Below are 12,172 nucleotides of genomic sequence, written 5' to 3' on the forward strand. Positions count from 1 at the left end.
AACAATGTTTTTTTCTCTATGGCTTCAAAAGACAAATAATTACGTGTGGCATGTCTACTGGGAGTACTGTGAAGCAGAACTCATTACTCTTTATAATGCATTCATGAGTTATCCGTTGGAAGCGCCTTTAAACTACGATTTCATTCTGTACTTTTTAACTGCAATCAGGTACTGGAAGAGGTTACCCAAGTTTATGTAAATTATTCATTGTACGGACTTTTTACATCAATATCGGCTGTTTTTCAGCGATCCAGTTCAACTACACGCTAGAGAGCTGTAGCTCCACTGATGGTACAGGGAACTTTGGTGTTTTGCTACTAACTTTGGTCTTATTACAGCACCTGCATTTGTCCCTAAAATAGCTCATGAGTCAGATTTTTAAAAAAGCTCAGCATCTTTGTGGGCAGTAACATTTGGGCCAGTTTTCTAAGAGCTCTGCATACTATGTGTGCATACAATGTAAAAAGCTTTTCTGAAAAAAAATGTCGACCTCCTCCAGCTGACCAAACAAGAGGCCAGATCCTCCTGCCTTTAAATGTAATCCCTTGTGAGGGGCTGTATTCAAACACTGTTACTGTGAGTGGGTCCTCAGTGCCCTGCGCATTGGGGAAATGTGGCTGGCTTCACAAATCAGCTGCTGTCATTTTCGTTGCAGTTTCTGTAGGATTTCACAATTCCAAAGAGCCCCTTGGGCTTCTCTGCCTTCCGTGATACTGTATTCTTGGCAGTGCTGTTGTGTGGGAAGAAGGCTGAAGGCAGGTAAGTGCATTTCTCTGGGCTGCAATAGGGCATTGGGCTATGAGTCAGTTGCGGGGAGAGGATCCAGCCATCCAGTCCTTGCTTTATGCAGAGCCTGGGAGTTTGTGCAGTTACTGGAAATTGAGATTTTCCCTGCTTTTAAGTGTATTCACTCTGAACTTGTGACATTAACGGGAAGTTAATAGTATAAAAGTAATGGTAAGCAAGAATCCAGTTCAAAAGGAAAATATTTGCATCTTCTGAAGATTTGTGGGGGTTGATGCAAGCATGGCAATAACTTGCACCTACTCAGTCTAAGCCCGTTCAGTCAGTAAGGTTGCAAAGATGGGTGTCATATCTTTGCATCTCAATGTCAATTATTTTTGCTTTTAATAATTTAAAATATATAGAAGATGTATCTATTTCCTGTCCAAAGAAGAAAATTTTTTTGTCCAGTATCAGTATTCAGGTGGACACAAGACCAGTCAAAAGCATGAAAGAGGTGAGGCTCCACATTTAATCCTGACTCTGAATCTTCAGTTACATAATTTTATATTCCATTATCTAAGATGTACTGTAATATCCATCATACATTTTCATTAATCTTATACAGAGCATGTTTAACACCTTGCAGTTTTCCTTCATTTTGCTACTTCTTATTATTTCCCATTAGCATGATTATTCACTATCTTTATTACCTTTATGCAGTTAGTATTTCTCTCTCTTGTGAGTGGGCTGAATCCTCCCTAAGTAGTCATCTAAACTACATCAATCGGGGATCTAGCTCCAAGTACATTAACAGGAAAGAGTTGAGATGTCATCTTTAAGACTTACCCTCTCTAAAGGAAGGATGAAGTATAATTTTAACTAAGGCTGTCCTCTTATGTTCAAACAAAAGTCTGCGCCAGTGCATGGCTCTGCCTTGTTACCCTGCTACTCTTCCTGCCTCAAATACCCTGCAGGATGTCTAGAAAGACCTCTAAGCGTAATCCCCCTTCTCTCTGCCTCTTGATTTGGAAAGAAAAAGCCATTAAGTCATTTCAGTCTGTGTTTCCACTGGCATGAGTCCACCACCCAGGTGTGGACGCACCAATTGGTCCCAGCTTATCTGCTTGTGCAGCTAGTGCTAAATGTCCACAGTGCTTGTTCTTCCTCACTGTCACCAATACCTTCCCTGGCCAAGTTAGGGCTAGTGACAACTTAGTCCATAAAGAGTATCCATCTATGAAAAGTTTGATAGCAGGAGTACAACATATTTTAGCCACAATTCACTGTCTGAGGCAAATCAGCATGCTCTTGGAAGGACCTACATGTTCAAGCTGCCCTTAGTTACACATAATTACCTGTACTGCAAGTAAGGGATATGTCACTTAAATACAAAGGTAACTTACCCAGCAGCCAGTCTGGCGAGGTTACATATATTGGCAGGTTTTCACTGTTGTCTGTGAAAGAAATGGTAGCTTTGACCAATCAGCTCTGACTCCGTCTCCGTATCGGTATGAAATACTTCAAGGCCTTCTCTGTATGTTTATCTAGCAATAGGAAAAAAGTAAAATAGTTTGGAAAGGTAGTAACTTGAGAAGCTAAATATACTCCTGTATTTAAAGACACCAGTCCAAATTTTCAGTTAGTACAGAATCTGAGTTATTCCATTCACTGCCAGTTTTCAGTAGTGAGGCTCTAGCCCTGAGGCACACCTTCTGAGGGCTCACAGAAGGAGCTTTTTCAAGCAGCTTTTGATAACTTTCTTCTCTCTTTTGACTATCATGAAGCTGATGGCTCTTTTTATTTCTCCAGAGAAGAAAAGACAAAAAAAGTACCATCTCTGGTAATTTGTACTATCACATTTCTAGTCTCCATGGAAACCTATGTGGTGCTCCACAGTTGAGTAACATTTCAATGTTACAACAGAAATCAGATGGACAGAAAACTGGGTTCTGCACCTTGCCTGTTAATCAATTAAAAATGGTTTTGAAATTATTTTCACATTGTTTGCAATCTTCACTTAGAGTAACAGTGGAAGAAGTAATCAAATAAAGCTATTATGGCCTGATCCTCCATAGACCTATGCACGTAACTCTGCCGCTTAGTTTGATTCTGATAGGCATTGACAGTAATTTTGAAGAATTCTTTGGTTTTAGTTGGATTATATGGATTAATACTATGGAAACTGAAAGCATAATAGTAAACTGCTTGTCAAGTTGACTCCAATAAAAGCTTGCCAGAGAGGTAGTAACAATCCCCGTGTTGTAATTTATGTAAACAAAACATTTTGAAAATCAAGAACCTTAAATCTTTATTTTTTTCTGTCTTCATTCTTGTTTTTCCACTACTAAGGAAGAAATACATCTCAAAACTGGATTCCTCTGAAAAGATATGGTAACTTTATCTACCTTCCTCTTCACAATTTTCTTTCTTTATTCCAAGCTTTATCAACCTGAACGCAAAGGCATATAATCTCACTGGGACAGCAGAAGGTGATACAGAGAAGGAATATACAGAGAGAGAGCAGTCTTTTTTTTTTGTGACCACAGTCAACTCATGAAGAGTGAGTGCTCTCAGCCACCTAAAAGTAAGTAAAGTATATAGTAGTGGAAATAATGCAGCCTGCTGTCAACCTGTAAATACTCCTGTGTAGGGAGCCATGATAATAAGGTACACATGAATTAGAGAATTAGAGAATTTTCTAAGAATTTTACATTTGAACAATGAAAACCCAGTATTCACTTTACAACTGCACTAAACCACAAGGGTGAAATATGGTAACGATTTATGCTGTTCACAACAAAATCTGATCATTTTGTATGTATTTTGAAGGTATTTACTGCATTTGTTTCAGAGTACCGTAGAGAAAATGTATGCTAGTCGAGAGGATATTGGATATGATTTTGGAGATGACTCGAAAGCCGGAAGTAAGCCAATTAAGCCTAATCCAAACATCGATGGAGGATGGGCTTGGATGATTGTACTTTCCTCTTTCCTTGTGCACATACTTATCATGGGGTCCCAAATGGCCCTTGGAATACTCAACATGGAATGGCTTGAAGAGTTTAATCAAAGTCGTGGCTTAACAGCATGGGTTAGCTCCCTCAGCATGGGCATCACGCTTATTGTAGGTATGTTCCAGCATAATTTATTTCAAAACTACAAAGATTTTTAGAATATGTTTGCCACTCATCCCCCAAGTATTTTCTTATAGTTTTCCATTTTATTAGCAGAGCTGCCCAAGTTCTGCTGAGTTGCCTTTTTAAAGTCCCCAGGACAAATTTTACAAGTTAGAGGGAGAAAGGGAACAACAGGAAAGATGACAGAGAAGACAATTACTCCAGGAGACAGCATGAGCAGGAAAGGATGCCTGTGACTTCAAGGTCTCACTAGAATTAAGAAAACAGATGATCTGTGAAGCTTGTTGTCCTCCCCGTAGTCTAACTGGGAAGAGAAAATGTTGAATTTGGATAGTTTATATTTCAGTTTGGCAGCTGAACTAAAATTCATTTTTTAAGTTGTGGTTGGATCAACCCAAAATAATATCTGGAGGGTATATTGGTGTATATATGTATACACACACCTCTATCTCCCTAAATTGAGAAGTTGTGTTTAGGTCTGCCTAAAACATTCCACTGAAAATAAAATATTTACTTTCTAGTTACTTGTGAAAAAGGCTGGCACTCACACAGCATTAGTATTGGGAACAATGGTTTCAGTTTCTTCTTCTGTTTAAACTGTTCCTTCATCATGGGGCAACTGTGATTTTAGGTCCTGCGGGTATTTGCTAAGTATTGGTCAGTTGATTGAATTTTTCTTTCCATGATTATAAACAATACTAGGGAAAATAAACTGAATTGCATGAGTAGCCTGATGTTTAATGTTTTGTTTAAAACATTAAGAATCTTCATGAGAAAAATTATTTAAAAGTGTAGGGAATTAAAGAAAAAATTTAACACTTTTAAATGTTTTTAACAGGTCCTTTCATTGGTTTGTTCATCAGCATGTGTGGGTGCCGCAAGACAGCTATAATTGGAGGGATTTTGAATGCCCTAGGTTGGATACTGAGTGCCTATGCCTCAAATGTGCACTACCTCTTCCTTACGTTTGGAGTGACAGCTGGTAAGAGCTGTAATAACATTTGAAGGTTCTTTCAATTATTTTTGATTCCTTTGAAGATTATCTGGGTGAGTAAAGAGGGAAGTTAGACTGTAAAGGTGTTCGAGCTTTCCTTTCACACTCTTTACAGCCCGTTATCTTTTCAGAAAACTTATTTATTTACTCAGTGGATTACGAATTATTTTTGTTGTCATTTAAATCTGCCATCTGAAGATGATATTTTTTATCAGTTTCTCCCAAGTAAATATATTAGAGGACATTTTTAATTACAAGAATTAATGTAACCCAAAATCTAACAAGTGGAATTTTAAGATGTTAAAACACTGCTGAATTATATTTTCAGCTAACTCCTCTCTTTGTCACAGGGAGAAACAGCAAATGTTTTCTGCAGGAGCAGCTCCCCATTAATAAAATACCAGATTATGATAACTACGTACTGCTTCAAAACCCATTTTAAAGTGTCTTGTGGGTAGCTAAGCCTCACACAGCTGCTTGCTCACTCTCCTGCGGTAGAATGGGGGAAAGAATCAGAATTAGAAGGCTAAAAGTGAGATAAAGACAGTTGAGTAAGTAAAGCAAAAGCTGCATGCACAAGCAAAGCAAAGTAAGGAATTCATTCACTACTTCCCATGGGCTGGCAGATGTTTAGCCATTTCCAGTAAAGCAGGGCTTCATCACATGTAATGGTTACTCGGGAAGACAAATGCCACAACTCCAAATGTCCCCCTTTCCTCCTTCCTTCCCCGTTTTTATTGCTGAGCATGATGTCATATGGTATGGGTTATCCTTATGGTCAGTTGGGGTCAGCTGTCCCACTGTGTCTCCTCTCAGCTTCTTGTGCACCCCCAGCCTGCTCATTGGCAGGTTAGCGAGAGAAACAGAAAAGGCCTTGATGTAAGTACTGACCAGCAACAGCTAAAACATCCCTGTGTTATCAACAGTGTTAGGGCAACAAATGCAGAACATAGCACCACACTAGCTGCTATGAAAAAAAATGACTCTATCCCAGCCTGAATTAGGGCATTGCATGTGGCCGTATTTCATATGCAGTTTCTAACAAAGGATATTCAGATTACATCAACAACCACTAATAAAGAGCAGTTAATTTTGCTACATTTTTTTACAATCAAAATCACTGAAAGAAGTATTATTTTGTCATTTTTATTAGAAGTAGGTTTCTAGAAAACCTTTTGATGTATAAGAGCCCAATCAAAATATGACAAGGCATGCATGATTAGGCATCTTTCTTGAAAACCAGTAGACCCTTAGTGCCTGAAGGCTCAGTTTCTAACAAAACGTGGCTTCTTGTGAAAATAAATAGTTACTTCAAGAAAATTATGTAGAAGGACCCAATATTATCTACTTAAAGTACTACTCATTTTTATTCACTATTCATTTTTGGAAAGAGTAACTGTTAATAGATATGAAACAAAAATGTTAAAGTGATCCAAGTAAGAAATACAAAATTTGGCTGCTGATTATTATCTGAGCACACTGAGCAACTCAAGGGGCTCTGAAATATTATTCACTCCACGGATAACATGGCCAGTTATGTTTGCAAATGAAGCATGGTATCTATGTTATACATGACAGACAGAAGCATTAAAAAAAAAATTGTTTGCAATACTAATAATAGCTTTAGTACCCTTCATTCTCTTAAACTACCCTTTCAGAGAATTTCACAAAAATCTGCAGAATTTCTATACATAATTTTTTATCTAGCTTCGTGGATGGAAAAAAATTGAAACTAGTAAGGATTACGGTGATGACTCTTAGGTCTCATAGGTCTCAGTAACGTTGCAAATTCCTTTACAAAGAACAATAATTACATGCAATGTTCTGCCCTTTTTGGAATTTCTGTTTCCTTATATATTAGATATAATCAACCAGACAGGAATCTACACACTCTCTCAGCCCTTGCTGCTTTACAGAAACAGCAGACACAAAATGTCAGACAAAGAAGCAGAGATTATACAGAGAATTTAAAGAGGGGTGAAAACTGTATTTTCAGAAAAAATCTGAGGCAAATTTTTACATGAATTTCACAAGAAGTGAGATGCTGTCGCAGGAGTAATTCTGTCCAGAGATGCCTGAGATGTTTCCTCCAGCTTCATGAGACTTTCACTCACCATCTCCTCACTCACCATCTCCCCACTCACCGTGCCCTCACTCATTGTCTCCTCACCATCCCCTCACTCACCATCTCCTCACTCGCCGTCCCCTCCTCACCTTCTCCTCACTCACCATTTCCTCGGTCACCATCTCCCCACTCACTGCCCCTTCACTCAGGATCTCAATCATTGTCCCTTCAGTCGCCATCCCCTCACTCACCCATGGCCTCATTCCCTGTCCCATCACCCCCCATACCCTTGCTCATGGTCACCTCACTCACCAACACCTCAGGGAAGTTTCCTTCATGTTCTTGTGGCTGCTAGATATAAGGCTGCTCTTCACTGATGGTGGCTGCCGCCTGCTGTGATCACTTCTGGGCCTCCACGCAGTGCTCGCGGGTGTACTCATGGCTCCTGTTCTTGCATTGGTGACCTGCCGTGCCAGATACCCTCAGAGAGTGCGTCCCCACGATCCCAGCCTTGTCCCCACCAACCACATCCCCCCTGCCACCTCAGGTGCCCTTCCCAAAGCACCCCTCACCTCAGCATGGTTCTCCTCCCCCAGCTCCTCACATGGAAGGAGTCCCCTGGCTGCTGGCTTCATCCTGGCACCATGGGCTCTGCAACCCACAGCGGCAGTACTGGGGGGGGCAGAGGAACATTCTCCCCCCTCACCTGGCCAGGGTAGCCCCGAGGTGGGCGCAGGGAGCCCCCGTGGGCCAGGGGGCAAAGTGCCACCTGAGCCCTGCGGGGGGAGAGCAGAGCTGGGCCTGCTGCTGGCCTGGTGGTGCAGGGGGGACAAATCTGTGAGGAAAAGGAGCGGGGAGGCCAGTGGCCCTGTGTTTACTTGTGAGGGCAGCGTGCCGGTGCATGGGATTAGACTATGTTTTGCTATGTAGCCCACAGAATGGAAAGGTACGATAAAATGATTTTTAAAATGCCTTACTTGCAGGAAAGCGCAGTGAACACTAATGCAAGCACGAGCCCGGGCAGTTTCCTCACAGCAGCCAGCGTCAGGCCGGCCTGAGGAGACAGGGGCTCTTCTGGGGGGCAGAGAGATTTCCTTAGAGTTTGTGACTGGGTTTGGGGAGGGGGGAGACCTTGTGCAAAATAGAAACCTGATCATGGATTTGCGCAGCAAAGAGATAAATGCTTCTGACAGGCAGAGCAGGTCAGCTCTGACCACGGTACACTGCCGTGATGTTGAGGGGCTTTTTTTCATGCTCTGCTGGAATAACATTTCTTTCTCCCATGTAGCTGTGACTAGATCATGCTGTAGCTGCATGCAGCTACGGCATCAGCTATTTAGGAAAACTTTTAAGCCCAAAACGCTCTTCTAAATTACGATCACAGTGAATTTGGAAGCATCTTCTGTGTATACCTCTTCCATTCCAAATCCCCTCTGTCAGAAATTTGCTGAGAAAAACTGGGCAACTGTTACCTTTCATGGTGTGTTTGAACAATTCTCAACACTTCCTGCTCGAAATAGATCATTAATACCCTGTTTTTTAACTGTAAGTGGGGGAATTTCTACAAAATTAGAGATCTGCCTTTTAAAAATATGCCTGTGCAGCTGTTGTGCGGCCCTCCCTTGGCTTCCCTGGAATGCCCAAAGAGAAACCTGGAAGCCACCCAAGGTCCTACCACCGGGCTAACCCCCTGTGCTGGCCCCTGAAACATATCTCATGGTCACTGTGGCTCCACAGTTAAAAAGTAAGGACAAAAACTCAGTCTGGATCTTCATTGCTGGTGAACTTGGGCAAAAGCAGTAAGATGTGCCCACTAAGCAATTTCTGGTTGCTGATACAGTCAGATGCAAGTATTACAAATGCAGATATTTCAAAGTAGGGTTTGTTTATGTTTGTCGCTATATTAACTGCCAGTGATTTATTGTGGGATGTTTGGGGCTTTCCAGTGGTGTCATGCTGAACTGAGGTAAAGGTTTTTCCAGCAGTTAAATGGCAGTATTGTATTCTCTCTGGAATGAGTATTGCAAATTTTGGAACATACTATGAGACAGAAATGAAAATTAGCATTAGAATTGAATATTTATTCTTGGTTTTACTACTATGCTTGTGCAAAAGTTAGGAATAAAACTCATTCGTTTTTCACTGCTTCTTATCTTGTTGGCAAAAAGTTCAGATTTACTTTGGTTTTTATTTTCATAGGTGTTGGAAGTGGCATGGTTTATCTGCCTGCGGTGGTCATGGTAGGGCAGTATTTTCAGAAGAGAAGAGCGCTGGCACAAGGACTCAGTACCACGGGAACAGGGTTTGGAGCTTTCCTAATGACTGCCTTGCTGAAGTACCTCTGCACCGAATTTGGGTGGAGGAACGCCATGTTCATCCAGGGAGCTATCTCCCTGAACCTTTGTGTCTGCGGGGCGCTTATGAGACCACTCTTTCACGTTGTTAGTGAAAAACATGTTGTGAGAAGTAATAGTGAAGATAATCAGGCAAAAGCTCTGTCCCATTCTGCAGAGACTATAAAATCTAATGGAATCATCAGTGAAGAACCGGAAAAAAAAGAAGAGGAAACAAATGAAGAAGTGCTTGACAGTGTTCAGCACATAGAAATTGGAGGTAAATCTAGAAGCGGAAGGAGTATGTATGGACTGCGCATTCTTAAGACAGTGAGCCAGCTGACGGTTACAGTCAGGAAGGGCTTTGCAATATGGTACTCCAGCTACTTTGGAGCTGCATCACTGTTTACCAATAGAGTATTTGTGGCCTTTATAATTTGGGCTTTGTTTGCCTATAGCAGCTTTGTCATTCCCTTTATTCATCTTCCAGAAATAGTCAAGCAGTACAACTTATCTAATCAGAATAATATATTTCCTTTGACATCCATTATAGCCATTGTGCATATTTTTGGTAAAGTGATCCTTGGAATCATCTCTGATCTCCCGTGCATCAGCACATGGAATGTCTTCCTCATGGCTAACTTTACCCTGGTCACCTGCATTCTTACTTTGCCACTAATGCAAACATACGTTACCCTGGCTGTGGTTTGTGCTCTAATAGGATTTTCTAGTGGCTATTTTTCTCTAATGCCTGTTGTGACTGAAGATTTAGTTGGAACTAAACACCTTGCAAATGCCTATGGCATCATCATTTGTGCCAACGGAATATCTGCATTGCTTGGACCACCCTTTGCAGGTAAAAAGTTCCTATCCCTAACCAACAGATGTTTGTATAATAAATAACTGCGTGACTTGTTATATCACAAAGATTTCTTATGTTCTTATGAGCATGTGTAGTTAACAAAATTATATAACAAAATTACATCTGCTCCAGAATAGACCATAAGATCCAGCTTTACATTGTACAAACTTACAGATCACATCTGCTGGGTACCAGCTCACTATTCACACACTACAACTTACCATCCTTGCAAACAACCCCAAATCTATTGCAGCTATCCTTTCAGTGGTATGTGTCCTTAAAATAGCATCGTATACTTTTTTAAAATGGAAAGGTTTAACCTATTTTTATGTGTTTTGTGTAGTACATGCACTATATGTACTCATGCCTCTAGATGAAAAAATGATGAACACCTTTCAGGGTAGGCAGGTGTTTGTACCACAGTATTACCCCCAAGAACTATGAAGTGTGTTTGGCTGTCACCACTCTAAGCTGCCAATGGACGTGTTAACTAACTTAGCTTTGCTTTCCTTCAGCCAGAAGTATCTACTTTGGGGACTCCACTGCTCATAATCTCTTTACTGCCACCCACAACAGAAGGTAGAAGTGTATGTATGTTATCTCTAAAGTTACTTAGATTTAAACAAACATTAATTATAAATTTTCTCACAGAAGGAGGCAGGGAAGTACAGGAGAGACATAGGTACTGATTGTCAGTACAGTGCCAGACTACGGCTATCTTTTGCAGAGATGCAAATCTGAAGAGAGCATCAAGAAACCTTCTGAGTAATGGCCGTGGCCAGCCAGGATGGCACGAGGCTGAACTGGAGCTATTAGCAGCACAAGCAACCCAGAAAAGCAAGAACACTTTCACCTTCTCTCCCCTCCCCACCATTAAGTGAGCTGACACAATTTAGAAGACAGCTTATTTAGTGCCCTTTGAAAAGCAGCAGTCTTTTACCATGTATTCTGCCAGCACCTCTCAGTCTGTGCTGAACATGTCTTTGGCCATTAGTAACGAAGCAAATGGGATGCAATGTAGGGTGGAAGAACTACTTGGTTTGGGATTCTAAAATGTCTGTTTTAAAGTCAGACCTGTGATAACTTGTTTGAAAAATATACAGCTTTAGAGAGAAGGTTGCTTGGCTTCTTAGGATGGCACATAGCTAGAGTCTCATTTTAAGACATCCATGATCCTTAAATGAGGGGATGGGTTTCACATTGGTTTTGGTGAATGAACAAGAGATTTTGTTAATACATTTCCATTTGTAGCATCTAGAGGAGGAGACAATCACCACCTCTTTTTCTCACAGAAATTCTATGGATTTGTCTGAAACGTCATGAGAGAAATGTGCAGTATTTTTCACATTTTCCCATGCAATGTACCTTGTTGTCAAGCTTTGTAACAAACATGTTTTGTCCTTATTTTGCAGGTTGGATCTATGACATGACACATAAATACGATTTTTCTTTTTACATATCTGGCTTGCTATATATGGTGGGAATAATATTTTTACTTATACAACCTTGTATTCAAAAGAAACAACCAAGAGAAAAATCTTCGGAAGAAGCACAAGTATAGAACAAATTCCAGAAGTTTTTTTACAGAATTTTTTTGTTGTTATGTTTCTATTGTATGAGAGTATGAAGCTGTTTTTGGTATGGAACCAACCACATTGAGCTGTACTTAAGTGAAAAGCAAATGTGCTCCAAAATTCTAATAAATTATTAGAAAGATGGTTTTAAAAGGAGTTAAGATCTTTTACTTTAGAACTGACAAATACAGTGATTACAGGCACCCTGCTAGTCTTTTAAAATTGGAACGATGCTAGGAGCCTTTACCCTTGCTCCTCTTTTAACTTTTCACCACTACCCACTGGTGAAACTCCATTGACTGCAGTGCAGTTACTCCTGATTTACACTAATCCTACAAGAGAATTTGATCAGGATATGAATGGTTTATAAAAGTCCTTCCTATTACGTATTCTGTCTGCTAAAGATTAGTTACTGAGTATGAGAAAATGATTGTATTTCTCCCCTGACTAGTCAAGCACTGTTGAAATGCTAGCACAATAA

General features: G+C 40.5%; 1 protein-coding gene across 1 annotated transcript; it reads left to right on the top strand.

The window, feature by feature from the left end:
• Positions 1-654: 654 nt before the first annotated feature.
• On the top strand, positions 655-11,840 carry SLC16A14 (solute carrier family 16 member 14). The gene is made up of 6 exons (XM_074153865.1): positions 655-759; positions 3,166-3,310; positions 3,578-3,854; positions 4,702-4,845; positions 9,122-10,111; positions 11,530-11,840. The coding sequence occupies exons 3-6, from the start codon at positions 3,593-3,595 to the stop codon at positions 11,676-11,678; spliced, it is 1,545 nt and encodes a 514-aa protein (XP_074009966.1). The 5' UTR covers positions 655-759; positions 3,166-3,310; positions 3,578-3,592; the 3' UTR covers positions 11,679-11,840.
• Positions 11,841-12,172: the final 332 nt, after the last annotated feature.

The sequence above is a fragment of the Numenius arquata genome, chromosome 9 (genome assembly GCF_964106895.1).
Source record: "Numenius arquata chromosome 9, bNumArq3.hap1.1, whole genome shotgun sequence".
NCBI lineage: Eukaryota > Metazoa > Chordata > Aves > Charadriiformes > Scolopacidae > Numenius > Numenius arquata.

What these genes read in the sequence shown, in the direction of transcription:
- SLC16A14 (XM_074153865.1), top strand. Translation starts at nt 3,593, where the DNA reads ATGTATGCTAGTCGAGAGGATATTGGATATGATTTTGGAGATGACTCG. An exon ending in GGGCATCACGCTTATTGTAG is followed by an intron (nt 3,855 to 4,701) that starts GTATGTTCCAGC and finishes TGTTTTTAACAG; the next exon opens with GTCCTTTCATTGGTTTGTTC. An exon ending in GCTTGGACCACCCTTTGCAG is followed by an intron (nt 10,112 to 11,529) that starts GTAAAAAGTTCC and finishes CTTATTTTGCAG; the next exon opens with GTTGGATCTATGACATGACA.